Source organism: Oncorhynchus mykiss, chromosome 8 (genome assembly GCF_057628025.1).
Source record: "Oncorhynchus mykiss isolate SJ-2025 chromosome 8, ASM5762802v1, whole genome shotgun sequence".
Taxonomy (NCBI): Eukaryota; Metazoa; Chordata; class Actinopteri; order Salmoniformes; family Salmonidae; genus Oncorhynchus; species Oncorhynchus mykiss.
Window position 1 is genome coordinate 17400635 of NC_143029.1, and position 27360 is coordinate 17427994.

At 48.0% G+C, this 27360-nt stretch overlaps 1 protein-coding gene across 3 annotated transcripts in view; it reads right to left on the reverse strand.

Moving 5' to 3' along the window:
- The window catches only part of LOC110529504 (midasin), a 61787-nt gene that overhangs the window by 4479 nt on the left and 29948 nt on the right, over positions 1 to 27360 (reverse strand). For 2 of the 3 annotated variants that reach the window (XM_036984898.2, XM_090242697.1), the window contains exons 44-88: positions 27104 to 27263; positions 26786 to 26902; positions 26497 to 26705; positions 26160 to 26308; positions 25740 to 25939; positions 25357 to 25586; positions 22929 to 23042; positions 22660 to 22789; positions 22372 to 22478; positions 22143 to 22276; positions 21866 to 22026; positions 21481 to 21601; positions 21036 to 21249; positions 20705 to 20948; positions 20345 to 20468; positions 19241 to 19408; positions 18791 to 19005; positions 16655 to 17060; positions 15742 to 15854; positions 14908 to 15577; positions 14621 to 14782; positions 14160 to 14442; positions 13701 to 13939; positions 12383 to 12478; positions 11939 to 12033; positions 11580 to 11704; positions 11200 to 11358; positions 8730 to 8913; positions 8395 to 8578; positions 8003 to 8156; positions 7634 to 7780; positions 7385 to 7511; positions 6575 to 6680; positions 6265 to 6380; positions 5652 to 6056; positions 4853 to 5079; positions 3968 to 4105; positions 3469 to 3656; positions 3061 to 3222; positions 2714 to 2848; positions 2379 to 2517; positions 1958 to 2136; positions 1715 to 1849; positions 1393 to 1531; positions 963 to 1237 (exon numbers count right to left, since the gene is read on the reverse strand). In XM_036984898.2, the coding sequence (XP_036840793.2) occupies positions 963 to 1237; positions 1393 to 1531; positions 1715 to 1849; positions 1958 to 2136; positions 2379 to 2517; positions 2714 to 2848; positions 3061 to 3222; positions 3469 to 3656; positions 3968 to 4105; positions 4853 to 5079; positions 5652 to 6056; positions 6265 to 6380; positions 6575 to 6680; positions 7385 to 7511; positions 7634 to 7780; positions 8003 to 8156; positions 8395 to 8578; positions 8730 to 8913; positions 11200 to 11358; positions 11580 to 11704; positions 11939 to 12033; positions 12383 to 12478; positions 13701 to 13939; positions 14160 to 14442; positions 14621 to 14782; positions 14908 to 15577; positions 15742 to 15854; positions 16655 to 17060; positions 18791 to 19005; positions 19241 to 19408; positions 20345 to 20468; positions 20705 to 20948; positions 21036 to 21249; positions 21481 to 21601; positions 21866 to 22026; positions 22143 to 22276; positions 22372 to 22478; positions 22660 to 22789; positions 22929 to 23042; positions 25357 to 25586; positions 25740 to 25939; positions 26160 to 26308; positions 26497 to 26705; positions 26786 to 26902; positions 27104 to 27263 (8285 nt within the window). The remainder of the gene's footprint in view (positions 1 to 962; positions 1238 to 1392; positions 1532 to 1714; positions 1850 to 1957; positions 2137 to 2378; positions 2518 to 2713; positions 2849 to 3060; positions 3223 to 3468; positions 3657 to 3967; positions 4106 to 4852; positions 5080 to 5651; positions 6057 to 6264; positions 6381 to 6574; positions 6681 to 7384; positions 7512 to 7633; positions 7781 to 8002; positions 8157 to 8394; positions 8579 to 8729; positions 8914 to 11199; positions 11359 to 11579; positions 11705 to 11938; positions 12034 to 12382; positions 12479 to 13700; positions 13940 to 14159; positions 14443 to 14620; positions 14783 to 14907; positions 15578 to 15741; positions 15855 to 16654; positions 17061 to 18790; positions 19006 to 19240; positions 19409 to 20344; positions 20469 to 20704; positions 20949 to 21035; positions 21250 to 21480; positions 21602 to 21865; positions 22027 to 22142; positions 22277 to 22371; positions 22479 to 22659; positions 22790 to 22928; positions 23043 to 25356; positions 25587 to 25739; positions 25940 to 26159; positions 26309 to 26496; positions 26706 to 26785; positions 26903 to 27103; positions 27264 to 27360) is intronic. The other variant, XM_036984899.2, reaches the window with a different exon arrangement.

The window sequence follows — 27360 nt, forward strand, 5'->3', positions numbered from 1 at the left end:
ACAAAGGCGGTACCTGAACCGGTAGCGATGAACCTACCGATTCTACTTGTAGAATCCCAATGCTCGTCAGTGGCCAACAACTTAACTTCGAGCCAATCAGAGAGCACGAAACCCCACGTGGGGGACGCAACACAAAAATAGGAAAAAATATGGCATTTTCTCCTACATCCGTGGATGAGCCAGTCACACTTCATATGCAAATTAGGTTATGGGACGGAAGCTAGCTAAGTGCACAGACGCAATGCACACAACACTAAATACTTCCTCCAAGTCAGCTAACCACCATAGCTAGTATTGATATTGTAATTAGATCCCAATGGATTAGCTACGTTCCATGAAACAGCTGCCTGTGTTAGCTGCCGAGATAGCTAGCTAAGGACACTGCACTGTTACGCTAGCTAGCGAATATGCTAACGTTAGCTAGCTAGCTAAACATTTGGCTATGGCCTGGCACTGACAGTATGGGATTATGGAGTGTGAATTAAATCGTTTTTGTCATCTTCGTAAGGAGTCATCTAGCTGTGGCCATCTGGCTAGTACCAAAAATGATTTCCCACAAAATAACAACATTAGCGCAGAGAGCTTGAAATTTAGACCATAAGCAACACGCAAGGATATGCATTGCCAAACAATGCTACTGCCACCTTCTGGTTTGGAGTATTTTAACAAGGCTGAGTGGCTGATGAAGTCCAAGGTCTTTGTTGTATGAACACAAAAAAGATAGCACCTCTGAACAGTGTTGACAGTCTAAGTACCGTCGGCAGGCAAATGTTTGACAATCCTACCAGTGTGTCTGAGTGTTTAACTTTAAAGCTCAAAAACTATATTTTGGTATATTTTTTTCAATAGTACACTGTTGACACAGACCCATAATGATTTGCATGTCAGCAGTCAAGTTGAAGATATTGGACTTTCAAGAAGCAAAGTATCATTATGATTCAAGAGAAAAGAAGTCAAACTACCTTTGGTTTCTGGCCTTCGTTTGTAGGGATGGCCACGTCCTCCTCTTTCCCTGCCTCTTGTCCTTTGTCCTTCTCCTCCTCATCCTCCTGCTCTGTTTCTTCTCCTCCTCCCTCTTCCTCCTCAGTCTTGGGTTCCTGGCCTTCTTCCTCTCCATGTTTGTCTGTCTGATCCTCAGCTATGTCCTCAGCTTCACCCTCCTCCTTTCCCTCTTTCTCCGCTCCCTCCTTCTCATCCAGCTCCATTGGCTTCTCGTCAATGTCGAACGGGTTTTCCTCTGGAGGAGAAAGAACGTAAATTGTTACACACTGATTCTCTGGTGTCTCCACCGGTTCCTCTACTCCCTTATTCTTTAATGATTTTATTTAGTGACAGGACAAAAAAAAAAAAAGTTTCCTCTTCCGGATATACAATTGACCCCTGAGGCCTCACCGTCTCCCGCTCCCTCGTCCCCGGCCTGGTCCTCCTCCTGGTCCAGATTGAGTTCATCAGGCAGGTCCATGGCCTCCGGGTCAGGCTTCTTCTCCTGCTTCCCATGATACGGGTCCACCTCGTTCTCATCAAACTCCCGCTGGAACACAGATACTCAAATCAGACACTATCTAGCACTCCTGCTAAAACTCACCCAACTACAGCCTGAGATGTGTTGAGTAACGTGCAGAAAAAAGCCCCTTGCAATGCCAGGGATAATCTGTGAAGCAACATTGATACGCTCAGTAAAGTATATATGCATATATTTTCAGTGAAAGCTTACCTCGTCCCCTTGTTCATGGATCTTCTCCTTTTCCTCCTCGTCCAACTGTTGGTCTTTGTCGTCTTTGTTCTTGTTGTCTTTATTGGGGTCCGCTGCATCCAGGTTGTCATCCTTGGCTACCAGCTCTGATTCCCCCTGAAGAAACCACAAAAGAGCATAATTTGTGAAATGGTCCTACTAGAAGCAGCAGATACGGCCCTTTCTGACATTTGAACCTTCTTTTCTGATCCTTCCTCTCCGTACCTGGTCCATTCCTTGGCCTGACTCTTCCTCCTTGTCGCTGCCCTCCTCCTCTTCCTCATCCTCATCATCACCCCACATCCTCTCATCCAGCGTGTCCGTTTGGCCTTCGCCCAGGTCGCCCATCTTCTTATCCAGATCTTCATCCTCCTCTTTGTCAGAATCCTCCTCGTCATCCTCACCTGAAAAGGCACAACCAAGAGCGCTTTGAGATGCGAGACCAGGGTAGGGTTCATTAGGGCATGCAATGGAAAACGGTTTGAAATGTTTTGCAACAGACAATGAAAATGAGTGTTTCTTATTGGACAAATTCCAGGTAGGCCCTCCCTGTGTCCATTTTCTTCCATTTGGTGCCTAATGAACATAACCCAGGAGCGTGATCAGACTCCCATGAGGCTGTGTGTTAAGAGTTCTGTCCACCCACCTGGCTCTTGCTGGTCTCCATCATGCATCTGGCCGTCAAAGTCCTCAGACATCTCGATAGCGTTATCCTCCTCGTCAATGTTCTTCTTGTCAGGTTCCTCCTCTTTCTTCTCCTGGCCTTCCTGGAAAGTGTCCTCCACCTACGACAGAAAACGTAACATTTTTGCAAAACTTTATACATTTTTACTGAGTAATGCATTGATGTCAGTAGGTGACCAAGTGAAAATTCAACTTAAGTGCAAGTTAGGATTCACCCCTTCATGAGCAATGCTACCCAAATAACATTGATCTTAGTGTCTGCACTGTATTGCATGCAATTCTTGTAGGAAGCATCACCTGTTCTTCGTTCTCGATCTTGTCGCTGACGTCTTTGGTGCCCTCTCCCTCGCCGATGCCACCGCCCTCGTAGTCGTGGAACTCTGTGGCCCCCTCTCCATCCCCTCCCTCCAACTCCTGGGGGAGGCAGAAGCCCTGCAGGACAAGACAATAAGGCAAATCAGCAAAGAAAAACAGTGGCTGTACAGTAGCACCATTGCAGCTTAGGTGACGTACCCAAACAGTAGAAATAAAGAGCTACTGAAACTACAGGTTGTTCTAAGATTTTTCACTACTATCGTTTTTTTCAACATGCATTTGTGCTTGTGTTAGAAAACAGATCCAAGTACAGGGGTTGCATACAGTACCTTCTGGGCTAACTCAGTGAAGATGCCGGCCAGGACAGAAAGCAGTTTCCCAGTACTCCTGTGGGCTCCCATTGACACAGCCAGGTAGTAGCATACCAGCTCTGAGTACAGCCCCAGCATGGGGTCTAGACGCACCAGCAGCCTGCACGCCTCACTCAGCTCCTAAACACAACACGCAGGACAAAGAAGGAAGACAGAGGGTCACTGGTGATATATTCTGAATATCATGATAAAGCAATCTGAAACAGCAGGACATCATCGTTCAGAAGAACTCAGGAGAAAGAATGATGAACTCCTTGGCATTACCGACAAAATCGTCGAGTTGCAAGGCGTTTCAGTGGTGGTTGTGTATCTCCACTCCACTAGAGGGTGGTATAGGCTACAGTGTATGCTGTGTGACTACTGTACCTGGAGCTGCTGAGGTGGACAGGAGTCTCGGTGGACTCGGAGTCTCTCCAGTAGCTGTTCCAGCGTGTCGCTGACCTCCCCCAGGGAGAGAGACGCCACCTCTGCTCCCAACTCCTCCTCCAGCAGACGGCTCAGGTGACCAGGCTTCAGCAGGTCCTCCTGGGGCTCCTCCTCCTCACCTTCTAGAACTGGCAGATACAACAGGAAATTACATCATTCTTCATCAATGGTCGCGACTCGCAGAACACTAGGATTGATCATGTTAACGCATCTTGGCCCAGTCGTATTCTGGCATTCTTGGGATAGCTTTATTTGACAGCGAGTTCTTCGACAGTTCTCCAACAATAACCACACAAGCATACAAGGCATTAAACAAGCATTTCTTTATGGACAAGTTCAGAATGTCCCTCCCAGTTCCAGTCTGTTTTCTTCCATTTGGTGCCTCGTGAATACAACCCAGGTGTGTTATTGGAGGCAGACAGCAGGGGTGACTCCTCACCTCTCTTGGAGTCTGTCTGCTGTTCTCTCGGCTGCTCCCCATCCTTTCTCTTCACCAGGGTCTGCACGGCAACCAGCACAGTGTTGATGGCCTTCTCCAGCTCAGCAGAGAACTCGGAATGGAATGTTTGCTGGTAAGCTGCAGAAAGAGAGGGAAAATAATTTTGCCAATGTAATAACACTGTAATAGCATTGTAACAGTGTAATACCATTGGAATGGAAGTATAATAGAATTGTAACAGTGTAATACCATTGGAATGGAAGTATAATAGAATTTTAACAGTGTAATACCATTGGAATACAAATGTTTCTATGATGGGGTCTAGAATGGGTTACTTTAAAGAAGTGGTGTAAAGTACTTTAAAGTACTACTTAAGCGTTTTTGTTTTGCTGCAATACTTAGCAGCACAGGAAAAATTGTCCAATTTAAACACTTATCTGAGAACATTCCCATTTACAGCAACTACCTGGGGAATAGTTACAGGGGAGAGGAGGGCGGACCTCTGATCTGGCGGACTCACTAAACACAAATGCTTTATTTGTAAATTATGTCTGTGTGTTGGCGTGTGCCCCTGGCTATCCATAAATAAACAAAAACAAGAGAATTGTGCCGTCTGGTTGGTTTGATAAGGAATTATTTATACTTTTACTTAACATTTTACTTAACATATAACATATTTTAGCAATTACATTTACTTTTGATACGTAAGTATATTTAAAACTACTACTTTTAGACTTTTACTCAAGTAGTATTTTGCTGGGTGACTTTCACTTGTGTACTTTTCCCACCACTGCTGTAAAGCTTTTTTGTGACAACAGCTGATGTAAAAAGGGCTTTATAAAATACATTTGACTGATTCATAAAGGACGGTCGGTCTGTTCTCACCTGTGTGTCCGTGGCCCAGGGAGAGTAGCTGTGTCTTCCAGGTGGTGAACTCAGTCAGGCTAGACTCCAGCTCTCCCCTGACGTACTGCAGGCCACGGGTCAGACCAGGCTGGGTGTCAGCCGTGCCCTCTGGGGCATTGGGGGTGAAGAGCTGCTCCACCACGGGCATCTGTGCCGCCACGGCACCCAGCCGGTCATAGCCAGAGCAACACACAGAGAAGTGGCTCCTGAGGAGGTGAAGAGAAGGGAGGGTTAGCAAATGAATAGAGCATGAACAGCAAGGTTATGCTTAAAGCTGCAATATGTAACTTTTGGGGCGACCTAACCAAATTCACATAGAAATGTGTGTTATAGATCTTTCATTCTCATTGAAAGCAAGTCAAAGAAGCTGTAGAACTTTTATGTGCTCTACTTCTATGCATCTTTTACTTTCGGTTTTGTACACTAGCTTAAAACAGCTGAAAGTACAATATTTTGGATTATGGAAAATGTATTTCACACCTGTTTAGAGGGTATAATGTTTCTCTACACTATACTTGCTTGTTTTGTCACAAACTGAAATTATGCAAACTATTCTAATTTTACAACCAGGAAATGGCGGTGCATAGTGCACCTTCAAATTATAAAAAAAAAAATCTAACAAGATAAAATGAACTACTGATTTCAATATAGAGGATATCTTAAAAGAAAAGTAATGAAGACAAAAGCTCAATGCTCTTTTCTGTGTAATGCTATCAGTATTCCTGTGTAATGCTATCAGTATTCCTGTGTAATGCTATCTTGTGCTCCTAGGCCTTACCAGGAGTGCAGCGCCCCCTGTGTGGACTGCAGTGCCACTGCATCCAGCTCCTCTTTCAGGATTTGGGTTTGACCCAACATGTCCACCACACGCCGACTCAGCTGGCTCCAGGCCGGGTCTCCTCTCCTCAGCAGACACCCAGGGGGCTGCCTCTGAGCCGCCATGGGGGACGGGCACCTCAGGGTGGGCTCCCTCTGCCCGTCTACCCCCTCCGTCTGCTGGGGGCCCTCGGGGCAGCACTGCAGCATCCAGGATAGCTGCTGGAGGAGGGTGGCACACTGCCCTGCCAGGCCCTGGGCTTTGATCACCCAGCCCTGGAGGGAAGCCTGGGGGGGAAGGCCACCCGCATTCTCACTGTGGGACTGGAGGTGAGCCTGGATGCCCTGCACGCTGGCTGTTAGCCTCCTGTATGTGTTTGAGAGAGGATAGAAGCCAAAACGAGTGTGAGAAAGACAACTACAGTTCCAGATACTCAGGCGGTATCCTAAATATTATAAAGCGTTGTAGGGAACAGAGTGCCTTGTCAGATGCAGCTATATTCAGAGATACTCTATCCAAATGGTAAGCTCTGAGGTGTAAGCTTAAAGGTCATAGGTTAAAGGTTAAGGTTCACCTGAGGTGGACCCACTGCTCTGTGAGCTTGGCCAGGCGTCGCCTTTGTCTGAGCAGCAGTTTGAACAGGTGGGAGGAGAAGCCTCGGCAACGATCAATGTTCCCAATCCCCAGCTCCTGGAAAACAAGCAAACACTTCAAAACGTCAGACAACAATTTCCAATTGCAGCACAGTTATATTTACTGCGCCAGACACCGTCAAGACCATGGAGATTCTATGATAATGGCACATAAATATTCGGTTTAGACCCCATTTAGAAACACAGTAACATTTCTCAATTGCAATTGGTAATTTCCTTTCAGTCTCTCACCTTCGCTGCGCTCTGGAGGGCAGTCATCATGGCTGTTCTGCGGGCCCACGAGCGGTAGAAGTACTTCTGACAGCCGTCCCACGCAGCGCTCATCTCAGTAAACAAACTGAAACAGACAGTTCCATGCCACAGTCAACCGCCTACTCCATGACCCACTGCACAGCTATTCAATGACCCACTGCACAGCTATTCAATGACCCACTGCACAGCTATTCAATGACCCACTGCACAGCTATTCAATGACCCACTGCACAGCTATTCAATGACCCACTGCACAGCTATTCAATGACCCACTGCACAGCTATTCAATGACCCACTGCACAGCTATTCAATGACCCACTGCACAGCTATTCAATGACCCACTGCACAGCTATTCAATGACCCACTGCACAGCTATTCAATGACCCACTGCACAGCTATTCAATGACCTACTGCACAGCTATTTAATGACCTACTGCACAGCTATTTGATGACCTACTGCACAGCCATTTAATGACCTACTGCACAGCTATTTGATGACCTACTGCACAGCTATTTGATGACCTACTGCACAGCTATTTAATGACATACTGCACAGCTATTTAATGACATACTGCACAGCTATTTAATGACCTACTGCACAGCTATTTAATGACCTACTGCACAGCTATTTGATGACCTACTGCACAGCTATTTGATGACCTACTGCACAGCTATTTAATGACATACTGCACAGCTATTTAATGACCTACTAAACAGCATCTCAGAGTGTATTGTCTAATATTCCAGGTGTGGTGTCTGTAGCAGCCAGGTGGGTGTGTCTTGTCTTACGTTTTCTCTGCCTGCTCCTGGGTCCAGACTGCAGCCAGGGCGGTCTGCAGCTCCAGAGGCTGCAGACACAGGGTCTCCTCTGGGTCCGCTGTCCTGTTCCAGTTCAGGCCCTTACGGTAGGACAGACCTGCAGAAAGACAGCAGCACCGTCAGTAAACTAAAATACTGCACAATATCAGTGTAGACTGACAGTGTTACCACAATGACATTGGCTTTACTTGGGATAAACAGTTCTCTTTAGAGACTCACCAATCTCAGCCAGCATCTTGAAGAGGTCAGACAGGGCTCTCTGCTTCTGCTGGAGGATGTGTTTGACCTCCGACTTCTGCTTCTCCTTCTCGGCTTTCAGGTCGATTGTGAGGCTCTGGAGGTCGCGCAGGTTGCTGATGATCTCCCCTGAAATAAAGACAAATATCTTACAGTCAAAGCTATAATCATAGAGGGGCCTTTCCCCCCCACAATCTCATCGGAGGTAGTACATCTTAAGAAAACATTTCTCATCCAAAACCTGATGCCTTTGTTTTTCTCATCGTCATTCATGATGGATTCTCAATGAGGCAGCACAAGCAGACGTTCTTCATCTAAAACCTGTGACTCCAGGCTTTCTCCAACCCTTACCGGTGAAGACATCCAGGTCCTCAGAGAGCTCTGGCAGAGGGTTCTTCTTCACCAGTGTCACACACATCTTCCTCATCTTCCTGGTGAGGAGGGCCAGGCGGCCCTGCAGAGATGAGGGCTCCACACCCGCCGGTCCCTCCTCTGGGGACTCACTCTGGAACACACATCACAGATACAGTATGTCAAGCAAAGTCATTGCAAATGTCATGAGAATGTACTGAAGAAGCTCTTTGTGGATAGAAACACTGGTCCAAACTGTCATTTTATGAGCCAGAACATGAATGTTTTTGTGTCGGAAAAGAACATTGATACCATGGTATAAATGCCATATTAACATTGTGCATTATTAACACTGATGAAAGTGATTGTGTCTACAGAGGGCTGTACCGTACCTTTAGGTCTCTGATCCTGCCAGGGAGGGTGTTCTTCAGGGCATGGTGAACCCTGTGGAGTGGGGTGTTCTCTTCGTTGGCATCCACACTGTCCAGGCTGGCACTGCTGCCCTGCTCCATCAGCGCTGGCGCAACTGGCCCGCTCAGCGCCGCCTCAAACTTCTTCACAAACTTAAACAGGGTTCTGGAAAACCAGAAGAGTGGTAGATATTGTAATGAACTTGTTGTAGTGGGAGACATTGTGCTTACTGTATTGAGTTCAAGCACCAAAAGGTTTGGTATAACTTTATTTTTTTTACAATAAAATGTTGATATGTTTTGGCAGGTAGCCTTACCGGTGGGTCTTATCCACTGACTGTTTAATGGACCAGAAACTGACGTCATTCCACCTGGAGATCTTCACAAAGTCCTTGAGTTCCTTCTCAATGGGCTGGCGGAGCTGAGTGACTTTGGTCTGGATGCATTCTGAGAACTGTGTATAGTACTTGTGCAAATTCCATAGGAGACGGCAGAGAGGTTCTGTGAAAGCAGGAAGGATTTCCTGTTCAGAACTACATCCGCATGTTTGAAAGGTCAACACCGGCACAGCCAGAAGAGGACTGGCCATCCCACATATGCTCTCTCTAATTATCTCTTTCTTTCTCTCTCTCGGAGGACCAGAGCCCTAGGACCATGCCCCAGGAATACCTGACATGATGACTCCTTGCTGTCCCCAGTCCACCTGACTGTGCTGCTGCTCCAGTTTAAACTGTTCTGCCTTATTATTATTCGACCATGCTGGTCATTTATGAACATTTGAACATCTTGGCCATGTTCTGTTATAATCTCCACCCGGCACAGCCAGAAGAGGACTGGCCACCCCACATAGCCTGGTTCCTCTCTAGGTTTCTTCCTAGGTTTTGGCCTTTCTAGGGAGTTTTTCCTAGCCACCGTGCTTCTACACCTGCATTGCTTGCTGTTTGGGGTTTTAGGCTGGGTTTCTGTACAGCACTTTGAGATATCAGCTGATGTACGAAGGGCTATATAAATACATTTGATTTGATTTGATTTATTACAAGACAGCCAGTCGACTGTATAAGTGCAGACTACACATGTACTGGATGTCTGACTATGTACGTGCCTCCATATGTGTGTGTGTGTGTGTAAATCTGACTGTGTGTGTGTGTGTGTGTGTGTGTGTGTGTATATACACTGCTCAAAAAAATAAAGGGAACACTAAAATAACACATCCTAGATCTGAATGAATGAAATATTCTTATTAAATACTTTTTTCTTTACATAGTTGAATGTGCTGACAACAAAATCACACAAAAATGATCAATGGAAATCAAATGTATCAACCCATGGAGGTCTGGATTTGGAGTCACACTCAAAATTAAAGTGGAAAACCACACTACAGGCTGATCCAACTTTGATGTAATGTCCTTAAAACAAGTCAAAATGAGGCTCAGTAGTGTGTGTGGCCTCCACGTGCCTGTATGACCTCCCTACAATGCCTGGGCATGTTCCTGATGAGGTGGCGGATGGTCTCCTGAGGGATCTCCTCCCAGAGAGATCCGCCAACTCCTGGACAGTCTGTGGTGCAACGTGGCATTGATGGATGGAGCGAGACATGATGTCCCAGATGTGCTCAATTGGATTCAGGTCTGGGGAACGGGCAGGCCAGTCCATAGCATCAATGCCTTCCTCTTGCAGGAACTGCTGACACACTCCAGTCACATGAGGTCTAGCATTGTCTTGCATTAGGAGGAACCCAGGGCAAACCACACCAGCATATGGTCTCACAAGGGGTCTGAGGATCTCATCTCGGTACCTAATGGCAGTCAGGCTACCTCTGGCGAGCACATGGAGGGCTGTGCGGCCCCCCAAAGAAATGCCACCCCACACCATGACTGACCCACGCCAAACCGGTCATGCTGGAGGATGTTGCAGGCAGCAGAACGTTCTCCACGGCGTCTCCAGACTCTGTCAGGTCTGTCACGTGCTCAGTGTGAACCTGCTTTCATCTGTGAAGAGCATAGGGCGCCAGTGGCGAATTTGCCAATCTTGGTGTTCTCTGGCAAATGCCAAATGTCCTGCACGGTGTTGGGCTGTAAGCACAACCCCCACCTGTGGACGTCGGGCCCTCATACCACCCCCATGGAGTCTGTTTCTGACCGTTTGAGCAGACACATGCACATTTGTGGCCTGCTGGAGGTCAGTTTGCAGGGCTCTGGCAGTGCTCCTCCTGCTCCTCCTTGCACAAAGGCGGAGATAGGGGTCCTGCTGCTGGGTTGTTGTCCTCCTACGGCCTCCTCCACGTCTCCTGATGCACTGGCCTGTCTCCCGGTAGCGCCTCCATGCTCTGGACACTACGCTGACAGACACAGCAAACCTTCTTGCCACAGCTCGCATTGATGTGCCATCCTGGATGAGCTGCACTACCTGAGCCACTTGTGTGGGTTGTAGACTCCGTCTCATGCTACCACTAGAGTGAAAGCACCGCCAGCATTCAAAATTGACCAAAACATCAGCCAGGAAGCATAGGAACTGAGAAGTGGTCTGTGGTTGCCACCTGCAGAACCACTCCTTTATTGGGGGTGTCTTGCTAATTGTCTATAATTTCCACCTGTTGTCTATTCCATTTGCACAACAGCATGTGAAATTTATTGTCAATCAGTGTTGCTTCTTAAGTGGACAGTTTGATTTCACAGAAGTGTGATTGACTTGGAGTTACATTGTTGTTTAAGTGTTCCCTTTATTTCTTTGAGCAGTGTATATATATATAAGTATGACTATGTGAGAAGGTGTTGCAGTGTGTCCCACCTTGTCCATGCTGGCTGGGGGCCAGGAGGAGGTGGCAGTGGAAGTTGAGCAGCATGACTAGCCTGGTGTGGTACTCTCCCAGGGTGGAGCCCTCCATGAAGGCCTGCAGCGTGGAGGAGACTGTGGACAGGGACAGACTCTCCACACCATCGACCTCTACTGGACAGAACAAACAGGACAAAGAAATGGAGCATGGTGAACCCTGTGTGTTGTGTTCATTAGGGCATGTAATGGAAAACAATTATTTTTTAAAATTTAACGAACGAAAATGTGTTTTTTATTGGACTAGTCCAGGTAGTCCCTTCCTGTTCTAGTCTGTTTTCTTCCGTTTGATGCCTAACAAAGACATCCTAGGGTCATCAGCAATGTGCAATAGTTACCTGCGCTGGTGCCCATCCTCTGCTCCTCCTGGTATCTCTCAACCAGCTGGTAGAGGGAGAACCAGTGCTTGGTGGATCTCTCCGTGTGCCGCTTCAAGGCATTGTCCAGACTGCTGGACCAGCAGCTATTGACGCCAAGGAAGAAAGAAAAGGTTAACCAACTCTAGTGGGTCGTATGAAACCAGACCCATTTTATCCCATAGTGTCACTCAAAATGCATGCTAGTTGGTCACCAATTGTCTACACTCCAATGACTATAATCTGAAATGATATTACATTATAAAAAGGTATATTGCATTGAAATACACAATAGTATCTTAACCAGGATTATAACCCTGCCTGCGGTTTCTGTTATTTACTTGAGCTCCAGTTTGCGCCACTGGATGATGAGGTTAGTGACAGGCTCCAGCTCCCTCCTCAGAGAGACCTTGCGGCTGGCGTTGTTCTCCCACTCCTGAGGAGGGTAAAGGGGGTTAGGTTAAACAGGGTTAGGTTAAACAGGGTTAGGTTAAACAGGGTTAGGGCCATGGATGGAAACATGGGCTTGCGTCCCAAATGGCACCACATTGCCTTCATAGCCTACTACGTTTGACCAGGACCCAGGTCAAAACTAGTGCACTATAGAGGAAATAGGGTGCCATTTGAGACGTATCCCAAGGGAGTGTGCGTGGAGACTTCCCTAGGATAGCTAGCCTGGTCCCAGATCAGTTTGTTTTGTCTTGTCAACTCCTTTGGTCATTGTCACGACAGCACAAACTGTTCTAGGACCAGGCTTGGAAAGGGAGAGCAGCAGCAGGACTCACCTGGGCTTTGCTGAGCAGGATCTCCAGCCCGTTGAGGAACTTGGCCAGTGGGCTGGCCAGACTGAAGGCCATGATCCTTTCCATCACCACCGTCAACTGGAACAGAGAGATAGGCAGACTCAGCAACACTAAATCACCTGAATGCGCCCACAGGTGGTAAGGGTAGGCAACAACACATTTGCCACGCTTATCCTTAACACGAGAGTCCCTCAGGAGTGCGTGCTTAGTCCCCTCCTGTACTCCCTGTTCACCCACGACTGCGTGGCCAAGCATGACTCCAACAGCATCATTAAGTTTGCTGACAACACAACGGCGGTAGGCCTGATCACCGACAACGATGAGACCTGGCAGTATGGTGCCATGATGACAACCTCTCCCTCAACATGATCAAGACAAAGGAGATGATCGTGGACTACAGGAAAGGAGGGCCGAGTATACCCCCTTTCCCATCAACGGGGCTGTAGAGTAGCAGGTTGAAAGCTTCAAGTTCCTTGGTGTCCACATCACCAACAAACTATCATGGTCCAAACACACCAAGACAGTCATGAAGAGTGCACAACAACGCCTATTTCCCCTTAGGAGATTGAAAAGATTTGGCATAGGTCCTCAGATCCTCAAAAAGTTCTACAGCTGCACCATCGAGAGCATCCTGTCTGGTTGCATCGCCGCCAGGTATGGGAACTGCTCGGCATCCGACCACCAAGCGCTACAGAGGGTAGTGTGTACGGCTCAGTACATAACTGGGGCCAAGCTTCCTGCCATCCAGGTCCTCTATACCAGGTGGTGTCAGCGGAAGGCCCTAAAAATTGCCAAAGACTCCATCCACCCTATTATAGACTGTTCTCTCTGCTACCGCACGGCAAGCGGTACTGGAGCGCCAAGTCTAGGTCTAAAAGGCTTCTTAACAGCTTCTACCGCCAAGCCATAAGACTCCAGAACAGCTAATCAAATGGCTACCCAGACTATTTGCATTGACCCCCCCACCCCCCTTTTTTATTCTGCTGCTACTCTCTGTCTATTATCTATGCATAGTCCCTTTACCCAAACCCACATGTACAAATTACCTCAACTAACCTGTACATTGACTGGGTACCCCCTGTATATATAGCCTTGTTATTTTAATTTTATTGTTACTTTCTTTCTTTAGTTTATTTAGTAAATATTTTCTTAACTCTTATTTTTCTTAAAACGGCATTGTTGGTTAAGGGCTTGTAAGTAAGCATTTAACGGTAAGATCTAGACATGTTGCATTCTGGGCATGTGACAAATGAAATTTGATTTGGCACTGGTGGAAGCGTCCACTCTGCATGGTTCTCACCTGGACTAGGGCGGGGTGCTCGGGCCACTCCTCCAGCCTCTGTCCGACGGCCAGGGCCAGCTGCTCCAGGACAGGCAGACACAGGCGGGCCTCACTCATGTTGGGCTGCTGGTAGAAGTCATAGGGCCCGTCTGGTTGGAGGGTCAGGCTCTCGGGGCCTGGGGTCCCCTGGACAGTGTTCTGGAGCAGGGTGCTGAGAAGCAGCTGGGTGCCTGTCAGCTGCTGGTCCATCTCAGAGTCTGAGGGTCACAAGGGGGACAGATGGTTTTAGACAAAGTCATAATGTTTTAACACAGCCAACAGTAGAGCTTTGGAAATATCCTAAAGACAAAAACAGGATTAAGTTACATGATATCATTCTGTAGGTAGGGCTTAAAAGTCCCAACATAAATCTCATTTTCAGATGTGTAATTTTATAGAAATGAATTCAAACATGGCGTGACTAAGTGTACTACCCACCCATGAGATGGTAGAAGCGTGACATCACCGGGGCTGTGGTCTGATAGGAGGAGACCAGAGCCCGGATGTGATCTTTGCTGTGATTGGCTGGAGTGCTGGTCTGGTACCACAGTGATTGGGTGTAGCCCAGACAGAGGCGCTGATGAACCTGTACCACAGTGTTCATACAGGCTGGAGACAGGAAGCCAGCCTCGTTGGGATCCTCTGTCACTTCCTCCTCCTCCGGCTCTCCTCTGTCTGCTGGTCCCTCCAGACTGGGCTGGGTGGTGATGTCAGCAAAGTCCTAAGTAGAGAGAGCAGAGAGGAAGAGGGAGAGAGGAAGAGAAGGAGAGAGAAGAGAGAGAGAGAGAGGCAGCTGAGTTATGGTTGCAAAGTTGAACAGGTGAGTCAACTTTGTAAAATGTGATAAACCAAAGCGAGATTACATTGGCTAGCCCTGAAAAGACTGTCCTGTAGTGTACCTTGTTGAACTGGGGGAAGCAGCGTCTGAAGTCTCTCTCCTCTTGCTCGTCCTCATTCAAACCTGTTCCGTGGAGTCTGCTGCGGTGGCGATACAGACTGGCTTCTAGCTGCTCTTTCTCCTGCGCACGCCTCTCCTGCTCGTCCCACTCATTCACCAGAGCCTGGACATATCACACGACAAACATGAACACTGGTTGGGCCACCTGTCAATCAATAGGATCAGACCACAAACACCAATTAAAAAGTTGACATCCCATGTTATCCAATCAAAACGTGTGACACTCACCTGACAGATGTGTCTGAAGAGTTTGAGTGTGTCCTGGTTGAGCTGACCAGTGGAGAGGGCGTGGCACTGCAGGTACAACAGAGCATTCAGGAGTAACGTCCCTGGCTCTGGGACCACGTGATCCAGGTCCTGCTGGGGTAAGAGCTTCCCTAGGCCCCTCAGAACATCCATGCAGCCCCTGGAGCACAGGTAGTCTGCCCTGGCTAGGTAGGAAGGCATGCTGGGGGACACAGAGGGGAAGGCCAGCAGGCAGGACACCAGCTTGGGCAGGCCTGGAATCGGGGTGAGGGAAGAGGCCACCTGGGATGCCACCAGTCTCATACCATGCCTCAGCTGGAGGATGGCAGTCCTCAGGGGCCCCACTACATCAGGGTAAAGCGGGTACTCCTCCGCCAGCCTCTGGGCGAAGCGGTGCTGCGAGGCCTGCCACACGGCCTCCTCCTTCAGCAGGCCCTGAGCCCCCGACCTGGATTTGGTGCCGCTCCCCTGGAGGGCCTTGAGCAGGTGAGAGAGCAGATCCTCTATGGAGGCCGGCTGGCCTATGCTGCAGAGGTAGTGCTGCAGCTCCTGGAAGAGCCTGCCGTACTGGGGCTCGTTGGGCCTGCAGGCCTGCTTTCTGGAGAGCTCTGCTATCTGCTCCTTCACCTGCTGCATACGGATCCACAGGTACCTGCAGAATCATCACAGAGACAATGAAGTTTAGAAAGACCCTGTCTGGCAAAAAAACTGTCAACCAGAACTATCTGATCAACAACTGTAGCCAATACATAATACATGTCATGGTGTTCTAGGTCAGACACAGTGAGTTCTTCTGTTATTGTGTATGTTGTTCACCTGATGCGAGGATGTTGGAAGCCATCAGTGGTGCTGCTCTCCTCCAGCTCAGCTCCAGTCAACAACTGAGAGGACAGACTGCGTCCTCTCCACTCCTCCTGCAGCAAAGCCAGCTGGGAAAGAGAGGCAGAGGCAACCTCAACTTCACATATAGGGGAAGAGAATGACACTCTACTCCAATGTTTAAAAGAGAAGAGACTGTTGATATCTCCCCTACTACCATACAGTGTGTTATGGATACAAGTATCCTGTGTGTATTTGTTTTATCTCCTTCTGCCCTAGTCACAGGTGGCAGTCATCAGTCGCCAATCAGTCGCCACTGAAGACACACCTGCTCCTTTTCCCTTACCCAATCACATCCCCTTTCCCTTGTTTTCCCAATCTCTCTCTCTCTTTGGATTGAGCTATCTCTTTTGATTTTGCACCTACATGTCACATTTGTCCATTATTATGTGAGTATGTATTGTTGTGGTGTATGACTGTTTGTTTGTTGGTGGGAAAAGTGGGTACAAAGCCAAGTCGCCCATGGGAATACATTACCCGTAGGAAAACTTTGTCTAAGTACCCTAGTTAGAACTGGGCGGACCACCCACTGTATTTTATTGGTTAGTTAGCTAGCTGTTCGTGAAGCAGGCTAGACTAGCTTAGGGTTCTTTTGGGGATACTTATTAGTTCTTCTCTTGGGTCCAGCTCAGCCCCCCCCCCATTACCGTGTGTTTGAACAATAAACCCCAGTGTTTGATGGTAGATCTAGGTTGTCTGTTTCTTTTAGTTCTCACTGTTCCTTTTCACTGTTATGATTTGCATGAGATATGTTAGGGGTCTCGTTTCCATCTCCCTAGACTGCAGGGCCAAAGGGGTTCGTAACAGTGTTAACAAGATAAAAGAGACCGCAGCATTGACAGTGGCCCACCTCCTCCTGGGCGTAGTCCAGCTTGTAGGCCCTCTTCACGGCCGGGTCAAAGATGGTCTGTGGGGTCCAGGTCTTGATCTGCAGCAGGCCCATGTTGACCCAGAAGACCCCAGAGCGGACCAGCTGGCTGAAGCCCTGGACGCGGATGGAGCCCTGGACCCTGTTCTGGACAAACTGATGAAGGCAGGTGAGTAGGGCGTCCAGCAGGCCTTCGGGGAGTTGGTTAGGGGGCAGGAAGTCTGTGAGGGTGGTCTGGACCTCCTGGGCAGCCACCAGAGGGTCCTGGTCCTCCACCAGGCTCTCACAGGTTTCTGTGTAGCTCTCCTGCAGCCCTGGAGGCAACAGCTCTGATATGGACTGTAGCTGCCGGCGCAACACCACGCCCTGCAGCCGCAGGTCAGTAGCCCTGAGAGGACCGAGAGAGAGAGCGCGAGAGTGGGAGACTGAGCACTAAAGCTATAAAGTTAAAATAGTTATATCAAATAGATATGAACAGCTGCCGTATATACAGTACCAGTCAAAAGTTTGGACACACCTACTCATTCAAGGGTTTTTCTTTATTTTTACTATTTTCTACATTGTAGAATAGTAGTGAAGACATCAAAACTATGAAATAACAACCAAAAATGTGTTAACAAATCAAAATATTTTATATTTGAGATTCTTCAAAGAAGCCACTCTTTGCACACTCTTGGCATTCCCTCACAACCAGCTTCATGAGGTAGTCACCTGGAATACATTTTACTTAACTGGTATGCCTCAATTAACTGGTATGCCCAATCAGTTCTGTTGTGACAAGGTAGTGGTGGTATATAGAAGATATCCCTATTTGGTAAAATACCAAGTCCATATTAATAGCAAGAACAGCTCAAATAAGCAAAGAGAAATGACAGTCCATCCTTAATTTAAGACATGAAGGTCTGTCAATCTGGAACATTTCGAGAACATTTCAAGTCCAGTCGCAAAAACCATCAAGAGCTATGATGAAACTGGCTCTCATGAGGACCGCCACAGGAAAGAGGATAAGTTCATTACAGTTACCAGCCTCAGAAAATGCATCCCAAATAAATGCTTCAGAGTTCAAGTAACAGACACATCTCCACATCAAATGTTCAGAGGAGACTGCGTGAATCAGGCCTTCATGGTCAAATTGCTGCAAAGAAACCATGACTAAAGGACACCAATAAGAAGAAGAGACTTGTTTGGGCCAAAAAACACGAGCCATGGACATTAGACCAGTGGTATTCTGTCCTTTGGTCTGATGAGTCCAAATTTGAGATTTTTAGGTCCACCCGCCATGTCTTTGATACGCAGAGTACAGTAGGTGAACGGATGATCTCCACATGTGTGGTTCCCACCGTGAAGCATGGAGGAGGTGTGATGGTGCTTTGCTGGTGACACGGTCACTGATTTATTTAGAATTCAAAGCACACTTAACCAGCATGCCTACCACAGCATTCTGCAGCGATACGCCATCTCATCTGGTTTGCGCTTAGTGGGACTGTCATTTGTTTTTCAACAGGACAATGACCCAACACACCTCCAGGCTGTGTAAGGGCTATTTGACCAAGAAGGAGAGTGATGGAGTGCTGCATCAGATGACCTAGCCTCCACAATCACCCGACCTCAACCCAATCGAGATGGTTTGGGATGAGTTGGACCGCAGAGTGAAGGAAAAGCAGTCAACAAGTGCTCAGCATATGTGGGAACTTCTTCAAGACTGTTGGAAAAGCATTCCAGGTGAAGCTGGTTGAGAGAATGCCAAGAGTGTGCAAAGCTGTCAAGGTAAAGGGTGGCTATTTTGAAGAATCTCAAATATAAAATATATTTTAATTTGTATAACACTTTATTGGTTACTACATTATTTCATCTGTGTTATTTCATAGTTTTGATGTCTTCACTATTATTCTACAATGTAGAAAATAGTAAAAATAAAGAAAAAACCCTGGAATGAGTAGGTGTGTCCAAACTTTTGTCTGGTACTGTACAGTGCAAGCCCCCAAATTATGTGCATCATTCTGTCATTTGATATAGGTAGGGCAAGGGCTATTTCCCTAATTATAGTGCCAGTGTTCTGTATGTTGTGTACGGTGATTCCTCTCCGTAAGCTTGAGGTAACATCTCCAGTGAGCGTACCTGAACTCAGCCAGGGCAGGGACAGCCATGTTGTCCCACAGCACGGCGGTGACGTCTTGGAGCTGTTCGGTCCGCTCCCTCCACTCCCCCAGGGTGACCCGGGATGAGGAGAGGAGGGATGTCCCCGTGGGGTCCCACTGACCCCCCATCTCGCTGCTGCTAAGAACCCCCAACATGCACCTTGACCACACTGCTTTGCTCAGCATGCCAGGACCCTGGAGGAGACACAGGAAGAGTGAGTGAACTCCTCAGTTAGAATTACTTAGTTGGAACACTTAAATTCAAATCAAGAAATAATTGATTGAAAACGGAATAGCAGGAAATTCATTTCAGTGATGTGAATTGATCCAAAATCCTGATGCATATCTCCATAGACAACATACATTGAGCTTGTTGGCAAGCTGTGAGCCTCTCACATCACATAGATGTTACAGTAGCTACCAAACCTACCATGTTTTCAGGTGACAGAGGTGTCTTGGATGATGTCATCTGTCCCTCGGAACACAGGGGGTCCCACTTCAGCCAGCGCTCTGGGTCAGAGGTCACACTGCTGCTCCACAGGGCCGCCAGGGCCTCTGATAGCAGATCACACCACACAAACTGCAGCTCCTCTGCAGGCTGGGAAGAGAAATGCAGGCACTACAGTCAAGTCAATACAGTTGTGTGTACACAGGCAGCCCAATTCTGATATTGGCCTTATAACCAATCACATCAGATCTTTTTCAGAGCTGATCTGATTGGTCAAAAGACCAATTAGTGAAAAAAAGCAGACTACATCACTGCAGCACACTGGGGTGCCTTGAGGAACTCTCAGGTGTGCCGTGAAACATCTCCTAATCTCTAATGTTTTGGAACACTCATGTATAAACCTGTGACCTGTGGAATACACATGGACTTTTGACTTGCGAGCATCAGATCCGGTCATATAGAACATTGAACGGCACATGGTTACAGCTATCGTTTCAAGTCGGGTGCGCTCAGGCTGTTGTTGTTACATTTGTATCATCTAAGGGGTGCGCATCACGAGCAAATGAATGTGTATAATTTGACTTGGTCTGTGAGAACCATCAACACGGGAAAGTCTGACTACTTTCAGCTGTACCACATCCACTGCCATAGAAACAAACTGAGCATGGTCACTCCTTTACAATGCAGAAACCCACAGTCTTTAGCCAAATCTTTCAGAACTATTTTAGCTAAATATTTCTAGCGCAGATTTGCGGGAAGCTCTTAAATTAATCATCATGAGTAAGATACTATGATAATGGTTCAAATACACCCCATTTAATCGGTTGTCACAGAAAAAATATATAATTTGTAGTATGGATCTGATTAGGTCATTGCCACTAAATAAATTCATAGGGAATTTTAGGTGTGCCGCAGAATTTCTTTAGCCCACCAAGTTGTGCCACGGTTCAAGAAAGGTTGGGAACCACTGGCCTACATGACACAACCAGATCTTCTCCTTTATGTTTGAGGCACAGATACAGGATTGTCCTCTTGAAGGACAAAAAAAAACAATTATACCGAGGGTAAACTGGTTGAACCACTGACCCGGTCACTGCTGAGGAGGAACCAGAGAGGCTGGAGCTGGCTGACGTTCATGGGGGTGGACTGGAGACAGAAGCGCAGGTGTTGGGAGACCTCGCGACGCAGGCTGTCCTCGGACTCTCTGTCACTGTGGAGAAACGTCCACAGTAGTTAGTTATCTATACAACATAAAAACATGTGGTATTGTTAAACGTTTTATGTAATTATTGGTGCTTTTGTGTGATGTTTTTAATGTGCCAAATATACTTTTCTGTTTAAAGTAAATTAGATAGACAATTAAGCTATTTGAAGCACTAATTAAAGCTCGATAATCATTCATCCTTCATGTATTTCCTTCATTGACTCACTGTAGCCATCTCTTACCCCTGTGTGAGACCCAGCTGCAGCAGGTCGGTGCTGAGCCTGAGCTGGTTGAGTATGGCCAGCTCCTCCATGAGAGGCCAGAGTTGGGCCCTGCGGCTGAGCTGCTGTAACACCTCCCTACAGGGAGGGGCGCTGTCTCCCTGCTCCCCCTCGTCATGCATAGAGGAGCGCACCTCCAGTAGGCCGCACGAGGTCATGTGACCCTGCTGCTGCTGCACGCACGACAACAGCCTGTCTAGGACACCTGGGATCAGGATATAATTGAATAATGAATAGTTGGAGAGGGATGACATAAACACTGACACAACTTTAGTATGTAGCACCAGGTTACCGGAGTTCTGGGGTTCTAGCTGGTTATTGGCCAGCAGGACCAGGCCCCAGGCTTCTAGCAGGCTTTCCTTGGTGTCCAGGCCCAGAGCGGCTCCCTGCAGGCGGACCAGCTCCTGTCTCCACAGGGAGGCCGTGTTGTCCAGCCTCAGGTCGCCCACGTCCAGGGCCCTGCTCAGGACTCTCAGCCGGGATGCACACTCGGCTACAGACTCCAGCTATGGGAGACAGCGATGAGTCAGACGGGTTAATATTAGTTTTGTATTACCATACTCTCAAGTCTTAAACATGAGGAAGCCTGGAAATCAAGGCTTGGTTATGCCAATCAATAACTGATAGAAGAGTTTCCAGTATAGGTGCTTGTTTCGGATAGTGTGTTGAATGCTCTCTCGCCGAGTAAGGTGGGTGTTTGAGACAGTGGTTTAAACGTTCCGTCTCTTTCTCTCTACCTTGAATGGAAGGGGTTTCCCCAATATTTTCTGGATGCCCTTCAGGGCAGTAGCCACAGTGACAGAGGTGGATAGGACAGTCTGGATGGCAGCTGACACTGTCTGGAGCTCCTGCTGGCCACTGGAACAGTACAATAACAAAGGGTTGCTATCATTACATTTCCAGGTAGAAAACACAAAGTCTGTGTCCCAAATGGAACACTTTTCCTTATATAGTGCAATACTTTTAACCAGGGCCCATATGGCTCTATGTAGGGAATTGGGTGCCGTTTGGGACGCAACCAAAACCACTTTTACAATAAAGTAAATTTCATTGATTCTACTGTCCAGGTCTTTTGGAGGATTCTAATACTACTTCCTGGGTAAAAAGGAAGGTGTTACTCACTCATGGGTGCCATCTCCCAGTAGTAGCTGTGGAAGCCGGAGGATGAGGTGTTTCTGCACCCACTGCCAGTGTAGCGAGAGGACCGACACTCCCTGGGAGTCAGCAGGCAGCGAGTTACACACCTGCCAGAACCGGTCTCTCCACTGCAGCAGCTGCAGGATCTGTGGACACCATAGATACTATTTATTACAAACAGAATTTAAGCCCAGGTTGATGACGGTTACTGAATGAGAGACATCAACTAAAATGGAATTACAATGATTACTACGGTATTAACCTCAAACATGAGATGGTCAGATATGTAGGGCTGTCCAGTCTGCACGGCCTGCAGTGTGAAGGTGTCCCACAGGTCAAAGAAGGAGCGCAGGTGCATCAGCACTGGGTGGGGCAGATGACCAATGTCCACCGTCCCTTTAATGGTCAAAAAAACATATGCAACATTATAACACCAGCAATATTAGCATTAACCTTTACATGTACGGAAGCAGCACAGCGACAGTATGTACCTTTGGAGAAAGCAGTGGCCAGCCTCAGTGCACTGTTGTGTGCTGATGTCTTGATAGCACAGCTCCCGATTGCAGCCCTCTCCTCTCTGTCCATCAACAGTATGATCCTGTAAAGACACACATCACACCCAGGTTACTCAACACCACAGCCACCACGTAACCCCAGTTACTAAACAGCCAGACTACCGGACAGAGGATATATCCCAAATGGTTCCCTATAGGCCCTGGTCAAAATAAATGCACTATACAGAGAATAAGGCGCCATATGGGACACAGCCAGACACATACCTGTTGGCCACTGCATTGAGAGCCTCCATGAACTCCATGTACCTCTCCTCGTCTTCAAAGTTACACGTGTTGGCCAGAATGTCCAGGTACTGCTTGTTCCAACGCATGTCCACCAGAATCCTGTAGTCATCTAATACCGACATGAACATTAATGTCAATTTCTTAACTTCTGAAAAGTGATTGTTTTGACGGAAGTTATGATATGTAATATTTGTGTAAAAGAGCTGGAGAGAGTGTTAGAAAATAGTTTAGTGACTAGTTTAGCCTACCTGTGCTATGTGGTTGCAGCAGCTCAGTGAGGCACTTTCCCTTCACAGTCAGCTTGCTGCAGAACATGGCCTTCAGAGCTCTGTTCCCTGCCTCCAGCTGCACCAGTGCCACCTCTGTAACAACAAGCGGATCTCAAAGCAGTCCTTAAGAGTAACACGCACCAAATACACAGACAGCAACAAAGCTCCACTGACCACAGAGACAGAGATACAGGGGGCGAAGGTCGGGGTGCCTTGTGAGAATTCATAGGCGAGTGAGTAAACCGCCAATACCCTTCTATTGGCCAACGTTCAATCACTGGAAAACTATCTGGATGATCTACGGTCAAGACTATCCCACCAAGGGGAAGTGGTCAGATAACGCGGATGCTACGCTACATGACTGTTTTGCTAGCACAGACTGGAATATGTTCCGGGAGTCATCCAATGGCATTGAGGAGTATACCTCCTCAGTCACAAACTTCATCAATAAGTACATCGACGACGTTGTCCCCACAGTGACCGTACGTACATATCCAAACCAGAAGCCATAGACTACAGGCAACATCCGCAGCGAGCTAAAGGCTAGAACTGACGCTTTCAAGGAGCGGGACACTAATCCAGCCGGAAATCCATGCCCTCAGACAATCCATCAAACAGGCAAAGCGTCAATACAGGACTAAGATTGAATACCTACTACATCGGCTCTAACACTTGTCAGATGTGGCAGGGTTTGCATACTATTATGGGCTACAAAGGAAAACCCAGCCGCGAGCTGCTCAGTGACGCGAGCCTACCAGATGAACTAAATGCATTTTATGCTCGCGTCGAAGCAAGCAACACTGACCACCAAACTCCCTGTACCCAAGAATCTGAAGGTAACCTGCCAAAATGACTACCGCCCGTAGCACTCATGTCGGTAGCCATGAAGTGCTTTGAAAGGCTGGTTATGGCTCACATCAACACCATCATCCCGGAAACCCCAAACCCACTCCAATTCTCATACCGCCCTAACAGATCCACAGATGACACACTCAATTGAACTCCACACTGCCCTTTCCCACCTGGACAAAAGGGTCACCTATGTGAGAAAGCTGTTCATTGACTACAGCTCAGCGTTCAACACAATAGTGTCCACAAAGCTCATCACTGAGCTAAGGACCATGGAACTAAACACTTCCCTCTGCAACTGGATCCTGGACTTCCTGACGGGCCGCCCCCAGGTGGTAAGGGTAGATCCTCAACACCGGGGCCCTTCAGCGGCATGCGCTTAGTCTCCTCCTGTACTCCCTGTTCACCCATGACTGTGTGGCCAAGCACAACGCCAACACCATCATTAAGTTTGCTGATGACAACAGTGGTAGGCCTGATTACAGACAATGATGAGACAACCTATAGGGAAGAGGTCAGAGACCTGGCAGTGTAGTGCCAGGACAATAACCTCTCTCTAAATGTGAGCAAGACAAAGGAGTTGATTGTGGACTACAGGAAAACGAGGGCGGAACAGGCCCCCCATTCACATCGAGTAGTGGAGCGGGTTGAGAGCTTCAAGTTCCTTGGTGTCCACATCACCAACAAACTAACATTGTCCAAGCACACCAAGACAGTCATGAAGAGGGCCCCCTCAGGAGACGGAAAAGATTTGGCATGGGTCCTCAGATCCTCAAAAGGTTCTACAGCTGCACCATCGAGAGCATCCTGACCGGTTGCATCACCGCCTGGTGTGGCAACTGCTCGGCATCAAACCGTAAGGCGCTACAGATAGTAGTGCGTACGGCTCAGTACATCACTGGGGCCAAGCTTCCTGCCATCCAGGACCTATATACTAGGCAGTGTCAGAGGAAGGCCCAAAAAATTGTCAAAGACTCCAGTCACCCAAGTCATAGACTGTTCTCTCTGCTACCGCACAGCAAGTGATACCGGAGCGCCAAGTCTAGGTCCAAAAGGCTCCTTAACAGCTTCTACCCCCAAACCATCAGACTCCTGAACAATTAATCAAATGGGCACCCACCCGGCATATTTACATTGACCCCCCCCATTGTTTTGTACACTGCTGCTACTCACTGTTTAGTACACTGCTGCTACTCACTATTTATGATCTATGCATAGTCACTTTACCCCTACTTACATGTACAAATGACCTCAACTAACCTGTTCCCCCGCACATTGACTCGGCACCGGTACCCCCTGTATATATCCTCGTTATTGTTATATAATTCTATTGTGTTACTTTTTATGACATTTTTTTTACTTTAGTTTATTTAGTAAATGTGTTTACTTTATTTCTTGAACTGCCTTGTTGATTAAGGGCTTATAAGTAAGTATTTCAAGGTAAGGTCTACACCTGTTTTATTCGGCGCATGTGACAAATACAATTTGATTTGGTAGGGAGTAACAAAGCTCCAAAAAGATAACAAGCTGAAGGAAGGGCAGTGAATGAGCTCCGTACCAGGGGCGTGTTTGTAGCTCTTGGCCAGGCTGGAGAGCCAGGCGGTGCGGAGCATCCAGTCTGAGTGCGAGGCCCTCTCGGTGAGTAGCCTAACGGCGGTAGGCAGCAAGCGCAGGGTGTCACCGTCCTCCTCCAGGTCCACCACGCCGCCGGAGAAAACCAGGCCCTCGTGCAGCGCTGCCCCGCTCTGCAGAGCCCTCTGGAGGTCACTCAGGCTCAGAGGACGGCTCCTGGTCACACACACAGGTCAAGCTAAACGTTAGCATTACAGCTGCAATAGGACCGGGTACAACTCTGGGGCTTAAGTTATAATCTGTTTTTCCAGGTCTGGTCACATGATCAGGAAAAACACCAATGTCCAACCTGTGATCTATGAGTCTCACCTCTTGCCCTGCATGCTGAGTGTGTTGAGGCAGAAGGAGAGGACCTGTCCGTCGCGGAGGACCGAGGAGAAGCAGGAGTCTTCGGTGGAGAGCAGGGCTGAGGGGAAGCCGTCGGGCCACACCCCGGCACACAGCAGCCCGCTGCCCCAGTCCTCTGTGTCCAGGATGGACAAGTGGCGCTCAATCACCTCCTGGGCTTGCTGCAACCACATGTAAAACGCCAGTCTTTATTACTGACTTCAATTAATCTACTAGGAACCTAATATAATATGAACATAACTACGGTCTTGGACTGAGATATCACTGTATAGATATAGGCTGGTTGTCAGTGTATATTACATCACAGAGACGGGCTGGTTGAGGTTATAGCAGTGGGAGTAGAGGATGTTCTATGATAGACAAGGTGGTGTTGGTTGGTACCCGTTGGATGGAGGTAGTGCGCTGGCAGAGGGAGTAGGCCTCCCCACAGGCGTGTTGCAGGGCACTGGGCAGGTCCACTCCTCTCTGCAGCTGGCAGGACAGCAGGGCTGCAGCATGGAGCAGGGAGGAGACACATGATGCAGGGGAATCTGGATAAACAGAGAGAAAGGAAGAGATTCATACTGGAGGAGTCATGCTATGGATACCATCTATGGATACCATCTATGGATACCATCTATGGATACCTTTGTTTTATCGGAAGAATCAAACATGCAAACCATAGCTGATGTCCAACTGAAATCCTACGCATTTTGGAGAGGTTTCCCTCAGAGCTCACCCCAAATGGTAGCTTTGATGTCAGTGTGTATTTCAATCAGCAGGTCACACACACAGTCTCCGGTCACACCAGCGGTGTGGAGAACAGTCTTCAGGTCCAGAGTGTCCCAACAGACCCCCTCGTGTTCCCCTGGGATGTAGATCTCCACCCCTCGGTTCCGCATGGCTCTGGAGATCTCCCCGTGCACGGGGTCCATAGTCAGGAACAGCCTAGTGTCAGGCGAGATGAAGAGTTGAGACTAGGCTGTCCAAACAGAGTTGGTGTGTGTGCACAAAGCTTTGTATTGTACCTGAAGTTGGGGTGTGGGGTGATGGAAGGAGTGGTTCCATCGATGACCCCACGCTCGTTGATGGTCAGACACCCACCGGGCTCCAGCAGGGCATTCAGACGGTCTAACACAGAGGGGCTTAACACAAACAGAAACACAACACCCATTAACCTTACATTTACCATCTGCAACACACTCTGGTGCCATCCAGCCTCACACAAGTGAGACGACCTGTTTACTCACACTGTACCAAGATCTTCAACTACCTTCAGTGACACATTTAGTGGTATAATTAGCTATATTGTGATCATTTAAGATGCAGGTGGCTGCTTTCCTCACCTGCAGAAGTTGACATTGTCCATGAGCAGCCAATCCCCAGCTTGCAGGGCCTGGACCAGCATGCCGTCCAGCCACTCAAAGCCTCCGTTACTCCAGCCGTCCTGCAGCTGGGCCAGACGCTCCTTCAACAAGGTGAAGTCCATCTGCAGCTTGGACATGTCTGGAGGAAGGGTGAGGGACACAGCACATGGTGTTTATACTACTCATTCAGAGTTTATCACATGAAGATATAGGGAAACATTTTCCTCTCGCAATGA